Consider the following 26,682-nt stretch of genomic DNA (forward strand, 5'->3'; position numbering starts at 1 on the left):
AGCTCTCACGAAGCGGGATAACAGGCGAGAAAATGATCGTGAGGCCGTATCTACACCCAACACTTTACTCCCATACATACAAAAGTTACGACGCGTGAGCCGTGTCTTTGGGTTGCTCGAACGCCAACCTTACCCAACCCTGCTGATTTGACCATGAATACTCCATCCCACAACACCACCTCCCCAACCACCCCATCACGCCCGATACCCCCCACTCTGCACCGGCACCGGATACCCATACCGCCCATCCCACTCCGCCCCCGCAACCACACCCCCCGGCTTCACCTCCGCCGGCGCCCCCAACCCCTCCTGCGGCGCATGATACCCCGGCGTGTACGCCACACCCTGCCCCGCCCCCCCATCATCCTTCCCCATCCCCCCCGGCGCCGCCGCCCTCCTCCCCCGCCGCCACCTCAGCACAAACCACACCACCGCCGCAATCACCGTCACCGCCACCACCCCGGACCCAACCCCGATGCCGACGACGGCGCCCCGCGACAGCGCGGGGGCCGGCTCGCCGTCGACGTCGAAGCCCATGGCCCAGGCGAGGTTGACGACGGCGGAGGTGGGGAGCGTGGTGTCGGTGGGGTTGGCGGCCAGGCCGACGGTGAGGGGGGGTGGGGTGGCACGGCCGGCGAGGGTGCTGATGCAGGGGGTGCGGGAGGCGATTTCGCGCGTGAATTTGTAGTAGCCGCTGGGGTGGGGTGTTAGTCAGGAGGGAGTGGGCGGGGAGAGGGGGGGGTGGTTGTGGTGTGGGTGGAAGGGGTGGGGGAGGGACGTACTTGGGGCAGCATTGTCCTGAGACGGAGTAGTAGTCCTGCGGGCACCGGGATAGACTGTCCTTTACGTTCCCGGCTGGAACCGGGAAATCGCCTGCCTGTATCGCGGCCGCTTGGTTGTCCTCGCCGCCGGAGTCGGGGCTGTCCAGGGAAGCGTCGCTCGTGACGTTCCACGGGCAGCATTGGGGTCTGTCGCTGTTGCACCCAACGAGGGCAGCGTAGAGAACCATGTCGCCGCCGTTCAGCAGCGTGTAGGACGTTGACTGGCAGTCGCCTGCAAGGAGCTCGCCGCCGTCACGGTAGGTGGCGGTGGCGGTGGGACGGGGCGGTTGAGAGATGGGCCCGGAGGGGATGATACTGATGATGGTTCTGCGCGTGTTAGTGACACCACTAGGGCTGGCTAGTTGAGTGACACTTACTGAAGATCAACTTGGATCGATGTGCTAGGTCACGTTAGCCTCCAGGTTCCGCAAACCATGTGTGAGAAGACGTACGGCTGGGGGAGTTGGGTCATGACAGAGCTCGGCGGTGTTGGGCATGAAGACTGAAACCACGAACGCTCGTAGGCATCCCAGTCTGGAACGCCCACGGCTCCAACACAAGTCGACGCGGCAATCGCTTCGGAGACGCAGTCGAGGTACTGTATCCCATTGTTGCAGTTGCAAAAGTCCGCTTTGCTGCTCAAGAGACAGCTACCGTAGTCGCCGTTCGAGCTGCATGTCTTAAAGCCGTTGAACTTCTGCGACAGGCCATTAGCGGCATTCTGATTGTTGAAACAGGCTCGAGCGTACAGCACAATCTGATCCTCGCGCAGTCGTTGTGAGGGTGCTATTTTCAAACCGCCGGACGTATCGTGGAAATGGTCCCTGGGGGTTGAAGACGGTCGAAACTGGAGTCGCTATAGCCGCGATGGGCGCGCCAAAGACAGTTGCTGCCATGGTGATTACACGTACCACGGTGGCTTCTGCTCTCAGTGAAGGTTTAGGATAGATGGGCGGGGAAAATGGGCATGGCCTGGGCTGCTTGGGCTGGGCGCAGACATGGCTTTTATTTGCCTACAGTCCTAGGTACCTACTCTCTCCTCACTGGAGGCAGCCAAAGGCGAAACAACCCAAGCCTCTTTGGGCACTGCCAGCTCAGCTATAGGCACCAATTGCTTGGAAAACAAGAAGCGCGTGCAATGTTTCGGCGTGGCCAGAACAATCTAGGCTCGCGTCGGCAATGTCGTGCGGCTGAAAGAAGCTATTGCTGCGTGGTGGCTGAGATGTCGGCTTGCTGTTGGCCTCGGCAGTTCCCGTCGCCTGCCACGTTCCATGGATTCGGGATTTTGAATGTGACGGTACGTAGGTTTAGGTAACTGCCTCTCGCGATTGGTCTGCCCATGAAAACCTGTCGGGATGCGTCATAGTTGGGGAGGAGTGTTGTCGGTCGAGTGTTGGCTGGTCCTGGTGACTCTGGAGTGTTGATGGATTGCCTGAAAGTCAAAAGCCAGTACCTAACCAGAGTTAACTTATCTACCGTTGCCACAATATCCCCAATTTTAGATCGTTTGGGGCCTTTGTCTTTGCATCTCGGCTGGTCATCTCGTAGGACGCCGACCGGGACCTGTAAGTGAACTGTAACTCATGTGTCGACACTGTTGCCGTCGAGACTTCCGTTTTCTAACGCGTCCTATGAGGTAATTCACTCCGCGCACGGGCCCGAATTTGGTCCCTCATTTCTGTCCCAAGTGCATGCTATTTGATCGCGGTACACTGGGGTCGCTGTACCTACCAGTTAATCCACTCTGCGGGAGCTGGTCACCTCTTCTCAACAACTCACTTGGGATCGATTAAGTAAACTCCCTAGATCGGTTATGCGAACGTGTTCCCTGGTTTGCCATTCCTTCAGGTATGTTTTCCTCGTCCCGGGCCAACTTAGTTCGACTTTCAGTTTCTTACAATCTTACTGTATCGTTGCCAACTGTTTTCACTTCCGTTCGGTCGCTGATAGAGCCCTTCTGACATTTCAGTCGTGCTAGGCATTGCTGAGAGCCTTATCGATGTGCGCCTGACTAAAACTCCAACAACACTCTTCTTTCGAACAGTCGCGTCCTTTTGAGTGCTCTCTCAAGAAAACCAGCAATCCAAGGAGCAACCGCTTGAAGAGCGCCTGAGTCTCTTCTAGTCGACCATCCCGAGCAAGCATTAGAAAGCGGTTATTTGTTACCCTCAATCACTCCTCAGAAGTCTAGAACCGCGAAATTTCCCGAATTTTCGATGGCTACCTTAGCTCTGTTACTCAGAAGGGGTTTTGGAACCAGTGGCAAAGCCATCGCAGGGCGTGGAGGGTTTCAACTGCCACTACGAGGACAAAAGGGAGCATCGATCTTTTTCTCGGGGAGCCGGCCTAGTTTAGCAGTACACCAGCGAGACAACATGCGCACGGCTGTCTCGCCCAGATCCAACTTCATACCCAGATGGTTTCACGCCAGCGCGCCAGGCAGGAGCAGCTGCGACTTCGGTGGCCCTTGCGATTGCAGCGAATGCAGGGAAAGCGCAAGGAGACCTTTCTGCGATATCTGTAAAGTCAACCCCACTGTGCACCAGTCCGCCGATTCGACTCACGACCGGAAGGGTATGCGAGGCTACAACTTTACTTCGTTCTGCGGACCATGCTGGGAAAGGCGCGAAGAACAGGAGAAGCAAAGAAGGCAGGCCAAAGAGCGGAGCCTGGCCACCCGCAGAGAAAAATTAAGCAACATGACGAGAGCGATCAAGCGCCTCCCTCCCGGAGAGCAACTTCCAGTCGACTACGCGGTTCAAAGGTTTCTCAACGAAACAAGAGGCATGGGGTACGCTCAGAATTCACACCGATGGCATAGGGAATACCTTTGTCGCGAATTGTCGGAAGAATTACGAATTGTGAAAGTAAGGAGAAGATATATGTGCGATAAGGGGCGAGTTGATGCGATGGACTTCAAGTTATGGCTTTTTAATCGGCGGCTGGATGTAGATGTCTGATAATTGAACTTGATGCTCGTTTAGCTTTCGGGTGTTCTTCGCTTGGGATTTCTGCGAGTCAATGGGCAAGCAATAGATCCATGAGAACTGCTACCGTTGCTTGCAGGTTGAAGTGTAATGCAACTTCACTGGAGACTACGTTGATACCAAGAGTCCTTGTAGATATGAGTGAGTAAAGACAACGGAAGAGTCTGGCTTAATAACACACAATCTAATTGCTTTCAACACACAGTGCCCAATGAGGCGTGGTGTAGATGGAGAAGGGTACGGCCCAATAGCTCGAAGTACATCGGCAGTATGGAAACAAACAATTCAGGCATTGCCCTCTCTGTATAGTAAGTATCATCGACTGGTGTTACTATCGGAGGGGATGTTGAGAGCAAAGCGTATCCTATATACTCAAAGAAGGGTAATTGTATATCCAGGAATAGAGACTCTAATTTTTGAGGGAGCGAACGTCCTTGAATTTCGGCCCCAAAAGTCCCAAAGCTTGCGTTGATCGAAAGCTCTCGCAAAGCCCTATCTAGCCACACCACGTGCACCGACGTGCAATCCGCAGCGCGGCCGCAGTAGGCGTGGAAAGAAGGGCGATCCGGGACACGCAGTCGCCCTGGAAATCTCTATCGCCCACGCACGGACCCACGAGCTACCCGACCCACCCACAGTTACCCAGACGACCACGCCCCCCTGAACCCCTGAGTGGAGGCGGGATGGCCGGCCCTACTGCCCCAGTCCAAAGGGGAAGAAGTGGGCTAGAGCAGTCCCGACACTTGCCCCCCACCCCGCCCCTCTCACCCCCACCCTCCGACATAGAGGTTATCAAGAAGATGGTTGACGAGCTGGTGGGACTAGCAGACCCCGAGAAGAAAGGGACAGCCAGAGGCATGGGACAGGACCTGCTAGCAGCCGTCCGGAAGGTGCACAACGCGTCTCAGTCACAGACCGGAAACATCTCGCTTGCCAACCTCCGCAAGGTGGTGGCCGAGGAAATGAAGGCAGCCGTCAACGGAACCGGAGCCCAGGACAGAGGATCCTGGGCCGCAGTGGCCGCTCATGGAGCTGCCCCCTCTCAGCCGCAGCCTAACACGCCGACAAAGATAGTGCCGACCCGCATAAACAAGGAGATTCTAGTCAGAGGCAGAGGAATGCCAGCCGATCTCGCCAAACGCACCCCGCAAGAAACCATCCAGGCCATCAACCGGGTGTCTATCAAGAAGGGAGCAGTTGCGGCCCGAAGGCTCCCCAGCGGCGATACAATCGTCACATTCCAGAACGCAGGCGCGAGAGATTGGCACTCGATGAACACCAACTGGATCAAGGAGGCTTTCGGAGAGCAGGCCCAGGAGAGCAAGAGAACCTTTGCAGTCCTGCTAAAGGGCGTGTGGAAGAAGGACCTCCAGGGGGTCACCGAGGAGGAATTCGGGAAACAAACAGGCCTCCACACAGTCGATAAAGTGAAGTTCAGAGTGCCGAGACACAGGGAGGCGACCCGGGCAACAGTGCTGGTTGCTTTAACCTCCCAGGAGGAAGCACGCAAGGCGTGCGACGAGGGAGTGATCTGGAAGGCTCAACTACTGGACTGCGAGCCTTACTGGGCTGCCCTCAGCCCAACACAGTGCTACAAGTGCTGGAAGTGGGGACACACACAACATCATTGCAAGGCTACCCCATTGTGCCCGCGCTGCGGGACGAAAGCCCATGGAGAGGGCGGCAGGGACGGCGAGAACCAGTGCCCTACTCACAAAAACGAAATTCCGCTCCGATGCCCGGCCTGCGGAGGAAGGCATCCGGCGTGGTCAGGAGAGTGCCCGGAGAAGTCGAGGACCCTCGCCAAGGCCAAGGAGGCCTACCAGTACCGGCCACGGACTTATGAGACCGCAGCGGCGAACTCTGCCAGCACGGCCCCTACGAGCGCTCCCGCGTTTAACTTCGAGGGCGAGGAGAGGGGCGACGACAGCTATCAGGTGGTAGGCAGGAAGAGGTTGAGAGGAAGACCGACGAATGCGGCTGCGGCCCAACGTCAGGCTCTCTTAGACCCCCAGCAGACCAGGATCAACTTCGAGGCTCCGAGGGTGCAGTTCGCAAACCCGGTAGTCAACGGTGTCTACACCGCCGCTCCGCCGCCCCGGGCGCCCGAACCGGCTACCGGACCAACGCCTGCCGTCGCCGCCAACCCTGCGGTCACTGCTACTCCGAACCAACGCGACCCCGAGGGGGACACTACGATGGACTCGATCACCGTCGCAGGCGATGAAAATTAAAATTTTACTCTGGAACACCGAAGGAATCAAGCAAACACTGGAAGTGTTGCTGGAAGAGGCCAAATACGACCTCTTGGCTGTGCAAGAACCGTGGATTAATAAGGCGACGGAGTCTACATACTGCCCCCGGAGCAGCAGATACCACCTGGTACACAAACTCGAGGGGCGGGCAGCGATATATGTAAGCAAAAGATTTGAAATCAGGCAGTGGGACTCCGAAGCCACGGAGAATTGGTGCCGCGTGTGGTTCCCAGAGGCGGACCTCGGAAGGGAAGACCCCGGATTGGAGCTTTGGTCCATATACAACCCTCCCGGCGGCGAGAACGTACCGAGAGCCCTGCAAGGGCGGCCAAGGCCAAGCCACCCGGTGGTTCTGGCAGGTGACTTCAACTTGAAGCACCCACTGTGGGACGATTTCGGGCGCTACGACAGGGAGTCTGAAGACCTACTGCAGCTGGGTCTCCTGTGGGACCTCACCATCAGGACCCCAAGGGGAGCAACAACACGAGCCCCTCAGGGGCGACAGCGGGGCCGTCCGTCAACTATAGACCACTTCTGGGCCTCGGGAAACCTCCAGACAACATACTACGGGGAGGAGTGTCGCGGAAAGTCAGACCACTACCCACAGGTGCTCGAGGTCGAGGGGAGGCTGGGGCCGAAGCCAACCCAGCCGGACGGCTGGGCCTGGAACAAGATGGACAGAGAGAGGGTGAAGGCTGAAGCAGCGTTGCTATGCAAGGCCATGGGGCTCACGGACCCGGGACCGGACGGACTACCGGCCAGGACCCGGACAGTCGAGGGTCTTGACAAAGCTTTCGATAGCCTGGTTGAGTGGCTCACCTGGGTCGCGGGGGAAAGCACTCCACGGAAGAAGGCGAGCTGCGGCTACAGCTCTCCCTGGTGGACTGTGGAGGTGCAGCAGGCCGCCCGGGAGGCCAGGAGAGCCGAGAGGTTGGCGAAGGAGACTAGGGCAGAGTACTGTTGGGAGGAGCTCAGCGAAAGGCTCAAGGACCTTGCCAGAACAACGCGCGAAGCACGGACGAGGGCTTGGAGAAACAGCCTACAGGAAGCAAGCGAGGCAAAGAAGCCCGATCAGATGTGGAGCTTGGAAAGATGGGCTAGGCTGCGGAGCTTTTTGCCGCCAGAACCACCGAGGCTGCCGGAATTTAAGGACTCTTCCGGACAGGTAACGGCCAAAACGCACGACCAGAAGGCCAGCGCGCTGGCCGAGAGGTTCTTCCCGGACCCACCGGCCAACCTGACGGACGTGGAAGACCCAGCCTTTTTGGGCAGCTGGAACCCGGGCTTCGACGTTGTACAAGCAGTGACGCCGACCGAGATCACGGAAGCGATAGGAAGAGCAAGCCCCTGGAAGGCGCCAGGCGAGGATTTGCTCCCGATGGGCCTTCTGAAGGCGTGCGGAGCACCGTTAGCTGAAGTGCTGGCCCTTCTGGCGACAAGGTGTCTGGAGCTAGGATGGTTCCCGAACCGTTTCAAGAGGGCGAAGACTGTAGTACTACCGAAACCAGGAAAGGCTCCGCCGGTGTATCAGACCCCGGGGGGATACAGGCCCATTGCTCTGCTGCCAACCCTAGGGAAGGTAATAGAGTCAGTGGTCGCCAGGAAGGTCACTCAAACTGCAGAAGTCAACGGCCTCGTACCAGATGAACAAATGGGGAACAGAGCACACCGCTCCACAGAGCTGGCTGTCCGGCTAGTAGTAGCCCAGGTCCAGGAGGCGTGGAGACAGAAGGGTGCGGCGTCCCTATTGCAACTGGACATCTCAGGAGCCTTTGACACGGTCAACCACACCCGACTGCTAGCAACTTTGCGAGAAATGGGCTACCCGAGGTGGCTGGTCCTCTGGACGAGAGACTGGTTGACTGGTCGAGAGGCCACCCTTCTTTTCGACGGCAAGACGGCGGCACCGACGGCAATTCGGGCAGGGGTCCCCCAAGGCTCACCCCTTTCCCCTGTTCTCTTCATTCTCTACATTTCCTCATTATACAAGCAGCTACAAGACGAGCACCCACACTTGGCTATAACGGGGTTTGCGGACGACACCAACCTCCTGGTATTTGGTCGAAACCCCGAGGCCAATGTCCGGCAACTGGAGGCGGCGTGGGAAACATGCATGCGATGGGCGGACAGTCGGGGGATGAAGTTCGCCCCGGAAAAGAGCGAACTGATCCATTTCAACAAGGGACGACGGCAGTGGACAAACCAGCTGGAACTCACTAACCCAGGGGGAGGCACCAGCCCCGTCAGACCGAAGGAGTCTGCCAGGTTCCTGGGAGTCTGGCTGGACCGGAAGCTCAACTGGAAAGCCCACCTTGCGGCGGTGGAGAAGAAGCTGAGGACCCAGAGCTATGCCCTGTCGAGGCTAGCGGCATCGACGTGGGGACTGGGGCTAGCCAAAGCGCGAGAAGTGTACACAAAGTGCATCCGGTCAGCGCTGGCCTATGGCGCATCGTCGTTCCACATTCCCACGGATGTGGGAGGCGAACCGGTGAAGAAAGGCATCACCAAGGCCCTCGGGAAGGCCCAGAACAAGAGCCTGAGGATTGTGGCGGGAGCCTTTAAGTCTACCCCCATCCGTAACCTCGAGACAGAGACGTGGGTACCACCATTGGACTTATACCTAAACAAACGGCTTGCAGATTTCGAAAACCGACTCCAACAACCCAATCTGGACGACGGCCAAGGCGGCAGGAAGACGGCGGGGAGCGTTATCCTTACCGCCTGCCGCAAGATACAGCAGAGACTCAACTCGAGGAGGGGCAACAGGGGCCGACCGCGAACCTTGAGACCTCAAGGGCCCACGGCGGTAGAGAGAGCCGCGGGCACGATCATGCGCTGGACGGGGGGAACCATAGACACGGGCAAGGCAGTAGAAGAGGCCTGGAGAGCGAGGTGGTTAAAGGAACGGGACGGCAGAGCAATCACCAGGCCGGCGGACGACTTTGACCATCAGCGGGAGACGCTATTCCGGAACGAAACCCTAAGGAGGCATGACGGTCTCAGCAAGGCGAAAAGCTCACTGCTCATTCAAATCCGGATGGGAGCAATAGGCTTACGGGACTACTTGTTTACACAGGAAGTCCCGGAGGTTCTGACGCCTGCCTGCGAGTGTGGCGAGGGACGAGAGACTGCCGAACACCTGGTAGTGTGGTGTTTGGCCCCACCGTTGACTCGAAGATGGGAGAGAACTGGAATTCGGACACGACGGGACTTTTACTCAGTTCTACACGGTATCAATCCCACGACTGCACGGCTTGCGAGGAGGATCCTCGACTGGCTGATGGACTCGGGGAGGCTGCCGATGTACAGCTTGGCCAGGAGGCTCGAGCTGGAAACGGCGGCCTGAAGCGCCCCCGTTCGGAGGCCAGGAGGCCTCCTCTCTTTGTATACGTAGACTCACCAGAACGCATCGTTCCTTGATTGTTGGTAGGGGTTTTTCACCCGGCCCGGGAGGGCACGGTTTTCCTGTACACTAAATAGCAGAGGGTCCGGCACGCCCTAGGGCATAGCGGAGTATGAATAATAATAATATATACTCAAAGATGTGGGCTAGATGGCATTGTAGGAAGATCTAGCTCCGTCCCATGCCCCCCGTGCCCAGCAGACTAGGTATCGTTCATGCTGCTGGTAGCTAAGCTACCATGGTGCCTCAAATCCCTTGATATAATATGATTGAGCAGTGTTAGCCGCCTTCTAAACGTTAGGCAACAAGGAAAAGCGCTCCTAAGAGCACAAAGAGACTCTGAAGAGAGGAGTGGGCCAACTTGGATCAGGCCAAAATATAGGGATGGATTGAGGAGGGGATGAATATAAGGAAGGAAGGGAGGACGTATTTCAGCGCTTAGTGTCAGTGTTGGATAGCTTCGCAGTCATGTCACGGATATGGCCGCATGCAGCCGGCCGGCGGGGTACGCTGGCAATACCCCGAGCCAATCATTAAGAGGAAACACGTAACCAATGAACGGGCAAGAACCGCGGTGCTCAGAGTGCTCAGGGCCAAGACCCGTGAGCATCATGAGCACCCTCTGCTCAGAGTGCTCAGGGCCAAGACCCGTGAGCATTCTGAGCAACGGTAGATAGACAAGTATATAGTCACTCGTTCTGGAGAGCTCTGGGAGTTCTCCAGTTAGCAATCACAACTACAGTTCGCTACAAGCTCGCAAGCCTACTGTTGAGACAAGTCTATTGTTGTGCACCCTTTGGCTGCACCGAACCTAAGCATCCTCGAGAGATTACCTTCAACGAAGCTGAACCCTAACAGGATGGGATCCTGAAGTAGGTTCGTCACAAGTCAACAATGGCTATGAATCTTATTAAAGTTCATGTCAGTTATAGGGTCGCTCGTAGGCTCTCGGCCACACCATATAGCAGTCGGACGGAACCTTGTCCGGCTTACCGAGGCCTGTGACGGCAGGTTCTAACCCTAACCCTGGCCGCAACCCGAGTGGTGGTCTGTGCGCCTCCCACCTGTGTTTTCCCACAGTTGTGCGAATCCTATATCTTAATTCTTTTCTTTTCTTCTCTTTAGCTTTAGATTCACGTAATTGAGTGGGATCATTTGAGCCTTTGGGCCTCTATTCCTCGCTCGCTCGTCACAAGGCCTGACATTGCTAAATAGGTTATGACTACATCTTTACTCTCGGGGGAAATCAAGGTCAGCTTCTTGATATTGAGTGGCTTGCCCTATGAACAATCGAAGCAGTCGACAATGGGGCACAGAATATGGAGAATGGACCTGGATGCCGTTCAGTTCCAGACCTCGAGGGGGCTGCGCGATGAATTGAGCAGTAAACTACAATAGCTACCGAAGCGCAACGAACTTGGAGATTCCGCCAGGCTTGCTCTTAGCCTTTATAGCCTCCTCCAAAATGTCGGGGACCAGATGCGGCTCGCACTTGGCACAGGAGAAATGTACAGCTTTTACGCGAAAAGATTATATTTCCTTAATTTCAACTAGATAAACGAAAGAAAGAGATTCGGAAGTCTAAAGTCAACCTTTTTACTTTTCTTAATTTCTTTTATCTCTTTTTCTTTTCTTAGCTTCTACTTATTTTTTTACTCATTCGAGTTCGGCGTTTTTTTTTTTAGCCAGAGGGAGCCGTGCTTGGTGGACGGACCCACTTCCATAGCTTCGCCAGCCAGCCCTTCGTTAGCTTGCCAAGCAACCCTTCGCTTCACCAACCCTTCGTTCGCGTCACCAACCCTTCGTTCGATTCACCAACCCTTCATTCGCTTCGCCAACCCTTCGTTTCTACCTACCTTTACAGTATTTAGCGAACAAATCCAACTCCATCTATGGCCGCTCCGTCACATCGGCACCAGTCGTCCCTAGAGGGCTTAATTGATTTCTCCGATGAACCCTTGTTCGCAAACGACCAGGACCGCGCACAGGCAATCGGCAGGTTCCGTCGTATCGTCGACCACTTCGAAGCTGTTGAGCAGCCACCTTCTAGATATGGCGACGGGTACAATCGTCCAGCCCTCGTTCGCCTCACATTCGAATATGCGCGTTCGCAGGAATCGAAAGATAGGTTTCTTGGGCCTTTTTTTCGATCTCTCGCCATCGGGATGCTCGGCGACGACGATGTCAACCTCAGTGACGACAGTGTTGTAGCAGATTTTCGCGAGGCGGTGTTCGGTTTTGCCGAGTTCCTTATGGCCAATTTCTTCCTCCCTCATATTTCTATCTCTCCCTTCTCTCCCGGCCTACTAATCTCCCACTGACAATCAATTGATAGTACGAGCGGCGACGAACAAGACACCCCAACCATCCCCGATCTACCAAGCCGCCGTGCAGCAAGCCCAAACCCAGGGGGATAAACAACGCATACAAGACTTTGTGGGAACACCTGAACGCTTGTCAGCCCTGCGGGGCTCCTGTCTGACCCGCGACCGCCATCGCTGCGTTATTACGCAAACCTTCGATTTCAGCGAGGCACGGAAACGACTACGGCGACCTCCGGCCACAGACGATGACGGAAATCCACTCGTGTCGGGCGACTATGGGAGTCTGGAGGTGGCGCATATTCTCCCCCATGCTCTGACAAAGGAGGAGGATGGCGAATTGGTTTGGAGCACCTTCTCTCTCTTCTGGGGCTATACTAATTCCTAGCAGAACGAGTCTAGAAAAGTCGCGATTGCCATCCTCAATATGTTCGACAGTGGAGTGATGCATATGATAGAAGGTACCAAGATGCACCGGCCATATAACGCCATTACCCTCAGCCTTGAGATGCACCACCGTTTTGGGCAGTTCCATCTCTTCTTCGAGCATATGGCAGGCGCAAACGTCCCCCCGCATACCTATCGTATCAACACTTTTCTCCCTCTCCCAAACGCGTTCCCTGTTACGAGGACATTGCTCACGCACCCGTCAATCGACCCTCCATCCGAACGGCTTCTCGCACTTCACTCTGCCATCGGCCACATCCTCCACCTCTCGGGCGCTGGAGACTATATACATGTTCTCCTTCAAGATATGGAGGATGGAGTGGTACGGGAGGACGGGTCGACGCCGCTGGGCGACCTGTTGAACGTCGCCTTGCAAATGAGGGGATAAGGCAGGGGTGCCGTGTTAGTTAACCGTAGAATGGTTTTGATTTTGACCCGCTCGTTCTTTTTTTTCTTCTTTTTTTCTAACAAGAAGAAGAAAAACAAAATGAATCAGTAGTTATCCCATAATAAAATCCCTTTTTCGATTCACTTCAACGAAGATGGCGAAAAAGCCACTTGCATCCTTGTAGAACGAAGTCCGTTTCCATAGGCTGAAGCTTCGAAATGGGGTTAGGCTTCCTATGCGGTGAGCTGAGACACGAGGATCTGAGTTTAGAGAACTAAGTACCGAGAGCACCAAGGATCACCACAAGGCCGAAACCATTCATTGACTTGCACAGTATTCTTTATATGAATAAGTAATAACTATGCCTAAATCACCAGACAATCTCGTCTCAGGCCCAAAACACAACCTAGAAACCGTCTCCCAACCACCTCACCGCCCTCTCACATCATCATGACTCGCCTCTCCGTCCTCCTTGCGGCCGCATTGCCCTTGCTCCCTCTTTCCCTCGCCGAGATCCAGTGGTGTGAATACTCAGCCCACATCTGCGGCTACCAACTGATCCAGCAATATGGTAAATGACTACCTCCTTCCCCCCGGGCCAACACTCCATACCCCATACCCCATACTCTGCACCCCAGACCCCAGATCCCCATCCTGCAGCAATGAGTCTCCATCCCCATCCCCATACCCATATCCCCATACCCCATACCCAACCCACGTCCCCACGCACCCCAGACAACCGAACCCACCTCCCAACGACTCCACCCCACCCACCAAACCCCATCATCCCCCCCAACACAGCACAAGGACACAACAACACAATAACAACCAAAACCCAACCTCCAACTAACAACCTCCCAGGCGCATCAGAACAAGACCTCGCCAACATCCTGCGCTCCTACAACCAGCCGACCGACCCGTCCCACATCTACGACTCGGTCTACACCTGCTTCAAGCAAAACAGCGTGGGCTGGGTGTCGTGGTGCGGCGGGCCCTATACCTGCGAGCCGATCACGGGGTGGCCGCAGGCGCGGTGCAAGTGAGGGATGGAGTTGAGTTGAGTTGAGTTAGTTCACTGGGGGGATCTGAGGGGAGAGAGGGGAGAGAAGATCTGAGGGGGTGGGGGTTGTATGCCAGTATATAGGCGGGGAGAATGAGATGGATGGCGCAGGAACATCTTGTACAAAGCTGGGAGCTATTTAATCGCAACTGTTTCACTGGCAAAGTTCGTTCAAGGGGAGAATTTTGCTTGGCCATAACTATACGTGTAGGACTGTTGCTAGACATATCGTGGCATAACGAATAGAGGCTCATGATCCAAGCTTCCTCGCCTCCCAGGTTGATTACCCCCTCCATCCCGCTTTTGCCTCAACCCCAGACGCCCCGAGTCTCGTCACCCATCGTCCTTCGTCCCCCCATACAACGTAACTTCCTTCGCCAGCAGGCTCCGCGGAAACGATGCTGCACAAAGCCATCGCCCGCTGCTGATGTTTGCTGAACCGACACCTGGGACCTTGACCAAAACAATAGCCAGGACCATAAAAGAACCGGAAACCCATTATGCATAAACGAAAACGAAACGCCTTTTTCCCATGATGTCCCAAACCGTATGTGCCGGACCACAAGAAAACAGAGGCCGTAATAATGAAAGGAAAAAGCCCAGAGCGCCGGAGGGACCCAGATAAGAAATATTTTACACCGCCGTTTTCATGCGTCGTCCCTGAAGGAAAGGCCCCGAAAAGGCCACAGAAGACTCGAAAGACCCGAAAGACCGGGAATGAAGAAGCATTAAGAGTTTCGCCCGAGGTGGATAACGGAAAGTACTCCAAGGCGGATATACTCGAGAGACAGCCGTGTCGCCGATGGGTCGGTTCACGAATCACGCCTACCTTAGCCTGCCCGTGGTGCGCAACGTTCAACCCCTAATCGCCGCCAACGCATAAGTTTCGGGCCCACGGAAGGAGAAACGGTCATGCGGGTGTTGATATAGATATTCGTGCGGCGACGTACCGGCGAGATGGGCAAAGTCCTCGGCAGTAGTCTGTAGGCGCGCCGGCTTACCGGCGGCCTGGGCAGGCGATGGGCTCAGCGTCTGCCCCTGAGAGTGCTCAGCAGCGGAGGCTCCCATCGTTCTTGGGCCCGGCAGGTGCGGGAAGTACGGGCCTGCGTCTTGGGGATGCAGCGAATGGTGCTGCGTGCCGCTGTGTGAGTGGTGGTAGTTGCCCATTTGAACCGGGCTTCCATCGTAGCTTGCCGTGCTGCTATCCGAGGTGCCGGTTTGCGCTTGCGATGATGGTGCTTTCGGCTTAGAACCGTACTGTAGCGTCGAGTTAGCTTGATGCACCAGGGGAAGCAGAGTGAAGCTTGCCTCCCATCTGTTCCTGGACGGTGGACGGGCGTAAAGCAAGGCGTGATCCGGGGAAACCTACAAAGCACCACTTGTTGACGATTTCCTCGTACGAGGCGGATGATATGCCGGTGCTCGGCGAATCTGCAGGAGACGCGGTCGCGGGGATAGCACTTGTCGAATCGGGCTTGGGGCCGGCCGGCCGTGTCGTCATGTTTTCGGCCCCAGTCTTCACGGCAATCGGAAAGGCGCTCTTCTTGTTGGACTTCATGTACAAGCCGTCTGACTTCCCACTGGTATCGTTCTTGGCGCTCTGGATAGCTCTGCTGAGAGAGTTACCGAAGTCGTACCGCAGCGCAAACTGGCCGCTGGGCCCAGACAAGCCGTTGGATAGGTTGTCGCTAGCAATGTCACCGGCGCTCTTCACACCCTTTAGCCGGAGCCCTGTGGAGCCCGACTCCCCGAGGTAGTCGTGGATCGACTTGTCAAAGTTTGGCTTCTGGTTCCCGCCAAACTCATCAGAAGCCAGAGATGCCTGCCTTGACTTTTGCCCGGGCCGACGATTGCTCTTGGGCAGCCCGCCAAAGGAACGGGAAGCGGCGCCAGTGAAGCCCTTCTTTCCGTTCTGCGGGGTCATCTTTTTCCGGAAGTCAACCTGGAAATTGGTTCCGTTGTTGTTGTCCCAGTGCTCCTGTCCGTTGACCGTGTAACGAATGCAGAAGTAGAGAGTCTTGGCTTCCAGGTTGGCCAGATCGGACAACTTGATGGTGAAGTTAAACCTGTCCTGCGTGTACGGGGTATCAACACCGCGGATCTCGCAGACATACTCCGCTGCGATTTCCGACGTCGTCTTCCAGTAGTCGAGGGTGAACCGACAAGCCACCAGCTTCTGAAACGCCAGGTTGGCGACCGCGATCGACCCAATGAGGGACTTCTGATCATTTGACAGCCAGACCCTCTCTAGACGTACCGGCTGCGCCTTGCGTACCGGAGTCTCGACAGGGAAGTTAGTCATGATGATCTCCCACTCAAAGGGAGGGGTCCGCGTAGTCGACCGCTCATCGCCCGAGAAGGGATATTCGACGTCGCTTTCGTAGTTATCGACGGGCGACGAACCTGCACTAACGGCGAGCGGCCGGTCAACTTGGAGGAAATGCCGGACGTGTTCAAGATGCGAGTCAAAGTGCACCACCTTCGAATAGGTGGGGGTGCCGGGCATACTCGAGGGTCGCCTCCGGGACGCGGGGCGCAGAGCGGGCCGGACGAGTTCTCCGGACTTCTTGCGCACCATCTGGGGTTTCCGAAGTCCGTCTTCATCAGACTCCTCCTCAGACCCGGTGACCGAACTGCAGGCAGACTTGCTGATTGAGATATGGGGTTCGGTGGCAGACCTTGTGTGAGTGAAGCGCCGGTTGCCTCCGCCCCTGAGTTCCCCGAGCGATCCTGTGCTGAAGCTGTGATGCATGCCCTCGGCTACAGCGCTCGCCTGTGCCGGGAGTAGGAGCAGGTCTCCCGCATCGGGTGCCTCCTCACCGGCTGCAGCACTATTTGTCGGAAGCTGTGTCCTTTGCTGGGGTATTTGGCTGACTGCATCGTGAAGCTCCTTAAGGTTCTCAATTTGCCGGCCGCGGACGTCGGGGGGGTCGTCGTCGTCACTAGCTGAGTCAGGAGGCGACATTATGGCGCCGCTGGGCATCCCACGGGCGCCGGTCATTGGAGGTGGTGACTGCCGAACGCTGGTACTAGCCACCATGCTCTTCAAGTCTTCTGATGTGGCCTCCGGCGACGGTTGGCCCCCGCGAGATTGCGTCGCCGATGGAGTGCGCCGATGCCTTGTGAGGTACGACGCGGAACGGGGTAGTGCGGGTCGCGAACTGCTATTTTGCGGCTGGTTGAATGATGGGCGGCGGCTTCCGTCAGGTGATGGGGGTCCCGATGAAGCCGGTGACCGCTGGGAGGGTGGTGTGTAAGGCATTTTGTTTTTTGATGCCCTAGTTTTCGCAAGCAGAACCGACTCTACTCAGATGGGTCGAGAGGGTGAAGTAGGACCGAGTGTTCCTAGTGTTCCTCAAGCCCAAGTCATGGATGGCAACGTCGATGCTTTGTTAATGATAGGAGAACGACTGCAAACCCCAACTCGTTAGCTTTTAGGATTCCAAAGTTTCGGGGGCGGGGAAACCGGCTAGGGCGAGGGATGTTTCCCAAAGGCAAAGGTAGAGGGGCGGAAGGGAAATTTTGCGTGTGGCCAACAATGGAGCCGGATTGTGTTATTACTCAGAACTATGACCAACACTTACCCGTGTAAGCCGAGTTCAGGCGAGGATGCGACAAGAGCTAACTGGGCAATATTCCAGCAACAAGTTGAGCTCTTGCGGATCCTGGCAACGAGTCCGAGTATCGGTTCGTGGAAGAGTCGTAGACCGTTCTCGTCGGGGAGTGACGAGGTTACGGGCGAGACGACAAGTCGGACGCTGGCCTTCTGTGTCGTTGGCCCTGGAAAGGATCGACCGGGAAGGGTACTGGGCCCTGTTTCTAGTTCCGGCCGCGGTCGTTGGCCAATGCGCCCTGTTTGGTCGCTGGAATGGCGGCCGAGGGGTGGTCGAAGGTAACTGGTTCCGGCGAGGTTTGAGGTCGATGTCAGCGACGCTCTGGCGGATATTGTCCTCGGGCTTGGACTGTGACCTGTCAGCAGCCTGTTCCTGGACGAGGTTAAAACCTCAATAGGCTTGTCGAGAGAAACGAAACACTGGGTGCTTGACGGCGAGAGAGGAACGGGGTTGGAGCGAAAGCGGCGGGGCTCGGCCGGTTTTGAAGGGGACGAGGACTGGCAAGGGTGTGGGGCGAAAATTGCAGAGAAAGTACCCTCGTACCTTCTGGGGACAGCTTCAAACACTGTGGCGGGGACGAACGAGTCAAACTAGGTTGATCAACAACTCTGTTCAATGGTCCAATGCTGCAGGCGAAAATAAAGGGAGGGACACTGGGTCCATGGGGGACCGTGGAAACCAGAGAACAAGAGAGCGGAAAGGAAGGAGGCAACGATAGAAATGGTGCAGGAGTCAGCAGCGAGCTTGGAAAGTTTCCAATGCATGGGGGTGGCTGTAGTCCTGCACCAAGCCGCACCATGCAAGGTTAGTGTGGTGGGCACTGTGCTCCATCCTCGCTTTTTTTTTGACGAGAGCGGGGCCGATGGCAAGGCGACAGAGCCTGGCCAGGAAAGCCCCCGCCAAACCAGCCAGGCTACGCTTCCTGCTCTCTGTGAGCGGCGCAACACCCCTGTTTGGAGTACCCATACGTTTGCATACTGTGCGAGCGACCCGCCGAATCCGAAATTCCAAGCCTCCCACTCTTCGATCCGATCGAACACCGATGCCGGCCGGCCGGCCATGATATTGGGGGTGGTAATTTCGACGACGGCTGTCGTTTTATCGCTTAGATCACACATTCATCAACGGAAGCGTGGGGAGAACACGGGACATCGTCGACATGCCCGGCGAAGCCGGCGGCCGCCATTCCCATTCCAATGCCGATTGCACCGATTACAAGTACGAACAGGGGGCACAAGTTGGTGGCGCCATGATTCGAGGCTGGATCCGGCGGGACCCGCCGTCGAGTTTTCGGTTCAAAAACCAAGGCAAAAGAGTCTGGACCTCAAGACACACCACGCAATCATTGTCGGGCTTTACCCAAGCTTTTATTCAGGTCGCTGCCCATGGACTCAAAATACACCATGTACATAATTGCAGTCGAGTCAATCTTTTACGCCTGCGTTGAACAAAGCGGGATATCGAACGCGAATTGTTGTACTAAATCTTACTGGTAATTACGGTCAGCATCAATGACGTCTGCAGGTTGCATTCGAGTCTCGACTGCTAGTGAAGGAAGCCCTCCGGCGGCAAAAGGTGTAATGCTATGGCAGTGTAGTTGGCGATAGGTTTTAGAGGGACTGCAGATCAAACAAGCATTTGCACGAAGTACACAGGCTCGACTTCCTACCACCCTACCACGGAGAGAAGAAGTTGCCTCAGTGCCTACCTCTCCGCTAGCAGACAAACTTTGTTTGACGCTTCTCACTTCCGTCGAGGCCGAATCCCAAGAAACCTTGATGCTGCGTCAAATTCTCCCTCCTTTTCCAGACTCTCCAAACCCACGGTCGGCACCATTGATCAGTTTGATACGTGGACGTCGTTACTCTTCAATGTTACGATGTTGAAACTTTCAATCCAACTGTCACCGGTTTCAAAACAGTAATACCTACGACCCACACCGTTTTTTACCAAGGAAAATATTTTTGGCGGAGCTTGCTTGGCTGGATTCCCAGGCTTTTTTGCATTGGCCACTCAACGCCCCTGGCAAACCCCCAAGCCCAATGCGCCGCCCCGCCGGTCTCATCGCTTCCAAGCGCTTGGTGCTCTTGTTGGTGAGGCGACTCGCAAGATGCATCGCCAGCAACCGTTCGAGAACTGAACACATTAAACGACCAACGTTAGAGCGCCATGTCGATCTTCGAGTCGAAGCTTAACGGCCAAAGGAACCTCCTTGCAACACCAGCTCACCCCGCCTCGAGTCTCCAGTTTCCCCTCACGTCGCGAGCCCCGGATCCGGAGATGTGAAGGCGCAATTGGCCACGCTCTCCGACGCCGCCAACCTGAACTCGGAGGATGCTTGTTGACATGAAGATCTTCGTGGCCCGGGCGACTGTGTAAGCGCATCTCCACCGCGTCGAGACACTGGCAGTAGCCGGTACCAACAATCATGAAGCGCACGGCCGTGGTCCCCCGCGACGCTGCCCATGGGCTTTCCACACCGGTCAGGACACAGGGTTTGACCTGGTGCAACTCAAAGCGAAGTCACCGCGTCTCCCTGGTGTTGCTAAAGGAGTCTCGGCCGCGAGTCCTGCGCCGTTATCTCCTGGGGGACATTGATTTGTCGATGGGATTGGATGCCCAGAACCGGCGGCTCCTGGCGCGTTTCGGGTCCACAAGTGCCGCTAGCGTCCTGTGCCAGGGTCGGTCTGACTTGCATGGATGAAGACCCGGCCCCCTGGACCGTGCCATCGAACAAGCCCCCATCCAAAGGCCAAGGACGCAAGACCGCTGCATGCTATTGGTCTGCCAAGATTGTTTCTGTGTTGGGAATTTTTTACACAGTATTTTTCTTGGGCCAGTTCCTCAAGGGTTGGGAGAAGCCTCTGGCGCACGGATATCACGGTGGGATTTCGCAAGCGTCCTGTGTCTTTGAGCCTCTTGTCTCCCTTGGATTTGCCCATGCCCTGGCATTTATCCCTGGCCATGTCGGCGAGCAAACAAACACAAAGCACTTTTCACATGGGCAAGACGACATTCCAACCGTGCAGACCAGGTTTTTGCGTGTTTTTGCGGTTCATCTAGCGTGGGGTGTTCGCCATGCTGACAAGGGCTTGCGCAACAAGCACCCCAGATTCAAGCCCGGATTTTGCACCGCCGGCATCCCAGTCCTCCTAAACCAGTCCCCAACCGAAGTCGATTCCCAATAAATCGCACTGGGGGTGGGGGATGCCTTCAAGGGCCAGGGCAAGCAATTCTCAGCTGGACCCGTTCGTCGCTGTAGTTTCGTCGGTTTCTCCGCGCTCGTTTGACGGTTTCTGAGAAGCGGCACGGCAACGCATGACCAAATCGCCGCGGCACAGGTTTGTTGGTTTCTCACTGACACTGGCGGATTGTTTCAGCCCTTTTAATCTCATCCGCCCAACAGCACATGACCATCACAGCCACCGCAGTGGGAGTGAGACCGTTGCATGGCTCTCAAGTATTCTCGACCATGACAATGTGGCGTCACGAAACCCTGGTCGAGTTGAGACTGCACCCCCACGAAACTAGCCGCGTTGAAAGTAAATTACTGTCTTGGAAGAATACCGATACGAATTAAGAGCCGGTGAGCTTTCCTCGGGTCATTTTTCGCAGACAAATAAACCCCACGCTTCAGCCTGCCGATGCCTGCCTTGTGCGTGGGGCTCTCGGCTCGTGGCTAGGTAGGCGATGGAAACGGCTAATGCCTTTCTCCAGAGGTAACGGGGCACAAAGTCCTCAGTCGCATTGTCGGTACCCAAGCAGCGCGAACTATCCCTTATCATCAGTATCACCTGGAAAAGAGAACGAGCAGTGATTGCCCGCATGCGGAAAACCAGAGATCTGCGTTTTTCTGGGCCTTGTCTTATCGCGCAATTGGCCAATCAACTTGGCTTATCTCCGGTCCTGTTCCACGTGGGGATTGGCGTGCTTGTCAACGGCTCGTCAAGGGCGGTTGCCATGGGCGGAGCTCCGAATGTGTCAACCCGTCGCCAATCACACTGTGTGCCGAGAACCCGTCGGGAGACACGCCATGGACCACATATCACGGAATCCTGTCATCCGACACTGCACGCCGCCTGGACGGAACCATCCATTGTTCGCTCACATCAGTTCATACAGTAGCGCCGGACGCGCCCTCAATTACGCAATATCATGCAGCCCTGAAGACCACCTCCATTCAATCCATTCAAGAAATGAACAATCCCCGGACCATGGCGACTTCTCAGTCAGACTTTGCATCATACGATTCTCAAAGCCAAAGAAAGGCCGACATCTCGGGAGTCTTTTGGCTCGGCTGACGCTCCCCGATGACCCTGCATTGTCTGCACTTTCGAGCGATAGCAGTTTCAACACACTGGCGGCTGGCATAATATTTTATTAAACGCGCATGGCAGATATTCTGTGGTGGATGATGACTTTTGTTCGATCGATCGACTGCAGGTGGTCCCCAGCCAATCCGGGCCTCGCTTGTCGGAAGCGGTCCCATCGGACATCGGAAGACGTCGCGCCAAGCAGGTCAACCATGGCGGCATGCCATGGATGACAAGCAGGGGGTGGTGCACAGCGGGCCCGTTTCTGAAAAAGGTCGCATCAGGAAAGTGTCTCGCAAAGGCTGCCCTGGCCCGGAGCCTCTTTTCCGCGGCGACCATGCATCACGACAGGAAATACGAAGGCACAAGTGCGCAATTGGCTCAGAGCAGGATAGTTCTCGGCGTCAACCATCAAACCGAGTCCGGGGTACATGCCCGGGTTCAGGGCAAACCGAAACAAAACCTGGCGTCTCATGAAGGCCATCACAATGTGGTCAACGCATGGAAGCTCGCGCAATTGCCATCGCTAGCGGCGGCAACTTGTTCACGGGAAACGAGACATGGGTTTCTCGATGTGGGAATCCCAAGATACTGATGCAATGAAGGAAGAACACGGTGCGTTCCTCTATCCATTGACTCCCTTTGGGGTGTTTCGGCCAGCATGCAATAATATCCGGGATACGATAGTTGCAATGCATTGTCCTGCCTTCGGCAGCAACCTGCAGCGGTTTCTGACAACCCCCGTCACCCTCCTGTGTCGATGGCGCGCCAGAACACCGATGGTGGTGCTGTCATGGAGGTGCACATCCCCACTCGACCCAACCAAAAGCGACCATGGCGCGCGTCCAACGCTGCATTCTTTGCGCCGACTCCCCGCCGGCGAGGACGGAGGTGAAGCTGGGGTGTTCAGAATCCCCGAGCTCGAACGTCCCCTGAAGATCCAGGGAGCCAGCCCATAGGGGGGAATGAGAGACGTGGAGTTTGAGAATTCCTCCAGGTCTTGCTACAGGCATGCCGTGCATTGCTTCACCAGTGACCTCACAACTCCGGGTCGCTGACCCGGTTGATCTACCAGGCTGGGCTTCCATGCCTCTGAACACGGTGACATGCTTTTCCAGCCCCATTCTTATCCAACAGCATCATTATTCCGTGCGGTGATGGTATCTACATACCGAGTCGACCTCGTCGAACCTGCCCACTGCGGGCGAACCGCCGAAAATAAGCACACCGGCTCCGCCCGGTTGCAACGGCTTCACTGGACCTCAAGTTACCGTCGCTTCTGCTATCCGGATCCGACGGAGGGCGCGAGTCGACCACAAACCGCCGTTACCGCGAGAAGCCCGAGCTCCATCGAAGCAATACACAGGGTAAAGTAAGCTCACGCATGCAGCAAGGCTCCGTTATCGCGAGCTGCCTTGATTCTCAACTTCCGTGGCTTCCGTTGCTTAATGAGGCGTGCAACGGAGACACAAGCCCCAAGCACGGAGGCTCTCGCGAGAGCGACGATGTCTGCACAACCAGGCCCGTCTTGGGAATTTTCCTTGGCATTTGGCTATGACGTCATTCTCTGCATTTTACGTTCCATGGTTCATGATCAAGATCTTTTGCTGCGCTGCAAAGCACCTCTGGAAATACCTACATTACCTTAGGCATGTACACGTAAACACTGAGCTTATTACACCCCAAGGCACAAACAATTGCCCCATATCTTGCAGTTCATGCCGGGCTCAACGGGGGTTCTTCCTCCCAACCCGACTGGCCCGTGCGAATCAAGTTGGTGCGCACAGTGTTTCCCACGCGTGCTGACAGCACTCGTCGTCCATGTCCAATGAAACAGCGCCTTATCTCCGTCGAAGATCTTCTACGACCTCAAAGCACAAAAGTAGTTTAGATCTGCAATAATTGCCCTCCGACCACCGCAAACTCACCGAGGCACCACGTACCTAGGGCAGCTGGGCAGGTAGTGGTTCCTGTGTGTGCATTGAGGCGGTTTCGAGAAGCAGAAGCCACTTTGTGGTCCGAGCGCATGGGACATGGAGAGGTTCTGGACCCCACGACGGCAAGCTTTTGGTGATCTCCCGCGTGGGTCGCCGCAGCTCGAAAAGTTTATCCTCACAATTGCTGAGTCACAAAAACATCACCACAAGCATCTCGCCAAAATTGCTTTTTCCTTCTCCTCGCAATTCGTCATACGGTCTTGGCTCAGCTGCGGCCATGCCGAGTGGCGCAAACCGTTTGACGGTTGGAACAGTCACAACCGTGTGAGGGGCGTTCGGTCGCAGCAGCCACAGAACAGGTGATCTGCCCCCAATCAAGTGGGTGGTGTGTCCCACGTACGATTGTCGTACGCGGGGCAACTTGCGGGCGGTATCCTCTGTCAACTCTCAAACTCCGCATTAGCCTGTCGTCACGGTCCCCGCAAGCGCAGTTCGGGGAATTTATTGACTAGGAATCTTCCGTTCGAACAATTGCTGGTCTCAGGGGCAGTACGAAGTAGTGCGCTCACCATGTTATTGTTTGCTGCTCACACGGCGGGGTGATGGGGATGAGCAGTTGCATCATTCTCGACTTCTGCCCCTCATCTTGGTGACACGAGCGATTGGCCAATTGAACACAGAGGCCGCGGAACTGACGCGGGATTGGCTGCTGCAGAACCAGTTGCACCGGAAACAGCGGTGAGGTTATTCTCATCTCCTCAATCACAATCCTTGCGGCAGTAGCTTCGTCGAGATCCAAGGTTAATCTTTGACAGATTCCCTCTCCCTTGCTTCGCGCGGAGCCCCGCGGTGATCGACAAGGGCCAGGCCCCAAACAACCCAGTGCGCCCGCCGCTGTCCTGCTTCTACCCACCCACACTAAGCCAGTGCGTCCCCCAAATATTCGTACGGGTGTGTTACTGCCACCGCCGATATCGTCCGTCGGCTTCGGCGCCTAGCTTAGGCGAGTTGAGTGGTTGATACCTATGCTCATGGGGCACGACGGGCCCGGGCCGGGTGTAGCACCGAGGCCAGCCAGCACCCGTCCACGGAATCGGGAAGGTTTCTGCAGCTGTCCGGCTGTCCTGATGCCATTATACGGAACCGTTGGACTGGAACGAACTCAAGAAGGGTGATTCGAAAACCATCTCGTTCAGGCAGGCAATGGAGATGGCGGTGGTTTCACTTGCCACCCAGCTTTCCGCCACACCACCGCGGGAACTGCGTCTACGTCGGAAGCTCACGGTGTCTCACCGGGCTATCTATGACAGTGCCCCCGCGTTACCACTCTGCCCGATAACAGGCTCACAGAATCCGGCTTCCTCGGGAGAGCCACGAGTTCAAAGATCAAAGGCTGCGCTACACGAACCGGTTCCGAACCGCAGTCATCTCGTATTTACCGCGATGTATTCTTCCCGAGGGAGCGAGTGATTCCGGCTCGATAAAGGGTGAGGGACTCACGCCGCCGTCGGCTCATGGCCATTCACTTTGTGCTGCGACGGAAGCCATGGTGTTTAGGTAGTTTTATTACACCAGGCCGCGTTCATGGGCCCCGAAGGTGTCGTCGCTGCCGTGCCCGCATCACCGGTGAAGCACTTGAAGCGGCGGGTGATGGTGCGGTTATCTAGGCCGGAGGCGTACCCCGCAAAGTGGCTGCTGTTGAGGCACGTTGCACAACGGATGACGAGCAATGTTCCGTTTCTTGCCCTCGATGCCGCGTCCCGGCATTGGGCATCCAGCACTTCCGCCATCGGGTGAGCGCCGTCTCACCATGATCGGCATCGCAGCCGTGAGACTGAAGCCCTTCAAGATAAGGGTTGAAGCCCTCCCTCCAGGGCCAGAATGGCTGTGTTGCCCTGCGATATCAACAATGTCGTTGGGATGTCGGAGTGCCCCACCATCATCGCCCCTGGTGGTGGATTTGTGCACCCCTCATCGGACGATGAAACCGCAGCGCGCCTTGCACTACACCGCGCTAGTCGCAGCGCTCTCCCCGCTCACATGGAAAACGAACTCCGCGGAATTATGCGCCCACGGTGAAAGGTCTGTTTGAGGTTCTGTATTGCGTCCACCCCATCCGCTTCTGCACACCATCGATGGCTGGGATGCCAGAGCCGCGACCCCCGCCCTGTCGGTGGGGGGCGTCAACCTTGAGAGCTGCATCAACCTCAAGAGCTGAGTGGTTCAAATGATAGCGCCTGGCCGAGAACTCTGGGATGCCTTGCCTGGGATGCCTCAACAGGGGAGGGGGACGCATCCTGATTTGTCGAGGCCCAGCTCCGCATCGCAAGTTCAAGCACACCAACAGACTCGCTCATGCCGCAGCAAGCGTATGCGGTAAGTTTAAGAGAAACGGTTAATCTTGAACGCCACACGATGCCCACGCGAAGAGGGGTTATTACCTAGTTCGTGCCCCTGGATTAAAGAAAATTCTTCGCCTGTCTGCCGGTGGGCGTTTCGGGGAAGGGTACTGTGCCATCCCACGCACACTCGGGGTGGCGACTTTTGGTTCAAAAACAGAGATTTCATGAATGGGAAACAATACGAAGCGTAAATTGCAAATTGCGTGCGGGATCACCAAGATAGCAACACTAATGCCTGCCCATCAGAATCCGCCTGCGACCTTCCCTTGCTTCCCAGTATCACTGCTGATGGATCCCGGCATGGCATGTTGCAACCGACGCACCACTTGCAGCTCTGTCGCGATCTGGACCCGCCCGCGCTTGACCCCCCCTCGCTGCTCGCTCAGCCCTGGTGCCCCCCTGGACTGGTGCCGAAGAGCCGGACATTGGCCAAGCGGCATGGCAAGTTCGATTACTATCGATTACTCACACGCTCGGCCGCCACAGCATTGGTCATTGGCCTTTTTTCCCTTCTCTTCCATCTTGCTTGGCCAAGATGAGCTGATTTGACATGATCTGATATGCACAGCAGTGGATTCCAGATTCCAGCTCCGCCTGGTTCCAGCCTTGACGAAGAGGGGATCTCCCAGGGGCGACGCGGGGTTTCTAAACAAGTTCAGGGGCTGGCCCCGGAGATTAGGTAATGGTGAACCTCGAGAACAGGAGGGGGTTTCGGTGGTGGCAACGATTCGTCA

General features: G+C 56.2%; 8 protein-coding genes across 8 annotated transcripts; 5 read left to right on the top strand and 3 right to left on the bottom strand.

Annotated features, from left to right (window-relative positions):
* Positions 1-195: 195 nt before the first annotated feature.
* On the bottom strand, positions 196-1,795 carry F5144DRAFT_627944 (uncharacterized protein; the record flags this gene model as incomplete). Its single annotated transcript, XM_066792313.1, has 5 exons — positions 1,571-1,795; positions 1,274-1,518; positions 1,199-1,222; positions 783-1,148; positions 196-694 (listed from the first exon to the last, which is right to left on the bottom strand). Exons 1-5 carry the CDS (start codon positions 1,715-1,717, stop codon positions 196-198), a joined length of 1,281 nt encoding a protein of 426 aa, XP_066644103.1. The 5' UTR covers positions 1,718-1,795.
* A 1,242-nt stretch (positions 1,796-3,037) lies between these two features.
* F5144DRAFT_486627 (uncharacterized protein) lies at positions 3,038-3,781 on the top strand (the record flags this gene model as incomplete). Its single annotated transcript, XM_066785558.1, has 1 exon — positions 3,038-3,781. One exon carries the CDS (start codon positions 3,038-3,040, stop codon positions 3,779-3,781), a length of 744 nt encoding a protein of 247 aa, XP_066644104.1.
* A 6,151-nt stretch (positions 3,782-9,932) lies between these two features.
* F5144DRAFT_565520 (uncharacterized protein) lies at positions 9,933-10,218 on the top strand. Its single transcript, XM_066788499.1, has one exon. The coding sequence runs from the start codon at positions 9,954-9,956 to the stop codon at positions 10,137-10,139; it is 186 nt and encodes a 61-aa protein (XP_066644105.1). The 5' UTR covers positions 9,933-9,953; the 3' UTR covers positions 10,140-10,218.
* A 1,140-nt stretch (positions 10,219-11,358) lies between these two features.
* Positions 11,359-12,622, top strand: F5144DRAFT_591152 (uncharacterized protein; the record flags this gene model as incomplete). The annotated part of the gene is made up of 3 exons (XM_066790231.1): positions 11,359-11,701; positions 11,802-12,130; positions 12,179-12,622. The coding sequence occupies 3 exons, from the start codon at positions 11,359-11,361 to the stop codon at positions 12,620-12,622; spliced, it is 1,116 nt and encodes a 371-aa protein (XP_066644106.1).
* Positions 12,623-12,962: 340 nt separating this feature from the next.
* Positions 12,963-13,935, top strand: F5144DRAFT_610672 (uncharacterized protein). The gene is made up of 2 exons (XM_066791669.1): positions 12,963-13,193; positions 13,484-13,935. Exons 1-2 carry the CDS (start codon positions 13,073-13,075, stop codon positions 13,663-13,665), a joined length of 303 nt encoding a protein of 100 aa, XP_066644107.1. The 5' UTR covers positions 12,963-13,072; the 3' UTR covers positions 13,666-13,935.
* Positions 13,936-14,537: 602 nt separating this feature from the next.
* Positions 14,538-16,683, bottom strand: F5144DRAFT_486170 (putative phosphatase regulatory subunit-domain-containing protein; the record flags this gene model as incomplete). Its single annotated transcript, XM_066785534.1, has 2 exons — positions 14,538-14,939; positions 15,052-16,683. The coding sequence occupies 2 exons, from the start codon at positions 16,681-16,683 to the stop codon at positions 14,538-14,540; spliced, it is 2,034 nt and encodes a 677-aa protein (XP_066644108.1).
* Positions 16,684-19,642: 2,959 nt separating this feature from the next.
* On the top strand, positions 19,643-20,000 carry F5144DRAFT_487117 (uncharacterized protein; the record flags this gene model as incomplete). The annotated part of the gene is made up of 2 exons (XM_066785590.1): positions 19,643-19,671; positions 19,784-20,000. 2 exons carry the CDS (start codon positions 19,643-19,645, stop codon positions 19,998-20,000), a joined length of 246 nt encoding a protein of 81 aa, XP_066644109.1.
* A 2,092-nt stretch (positions 20,001-22,092) lies between these two features.
* On the bottom strand, positions 22,093-22,622 carry F5144DRAFT_591155 (uncharacterized protein; the record flags this gene model as incomplete). The annotated part of the gene is made up of 3 exons (XM_066790232.1): positions 22,093-22,177; positions 22,222-22,397; positions 22,497-22,622. The coding sequence occupies 3 exons, from the start codon at positions 22,620-22,622 to the stop codon at positions 22,093-22,095; spliced, it is 387 nt and encodes a 128-aa protein (XP_066644110.1).
* Positions 22,623-26,682: the final 4,060 nt, after the last annotated feature.

The sequence above is a fragment of the Chaetomium tenue genome, assembly GCF_020726465.1.
Source record: "Chaetomium tenue strain MPI-SDFR-AT-0079 chromosome Unknown F5144scaffold_3, whole genome shotgun sequence".
NCBI classification, from domain to species: domain Eukaryota; kingdom Fungi; phylum Ascomycota; class Sordariomycetes; order Sordariales; family Chaetomiaceae; genus Chaetomium; species Chaetomium tenue.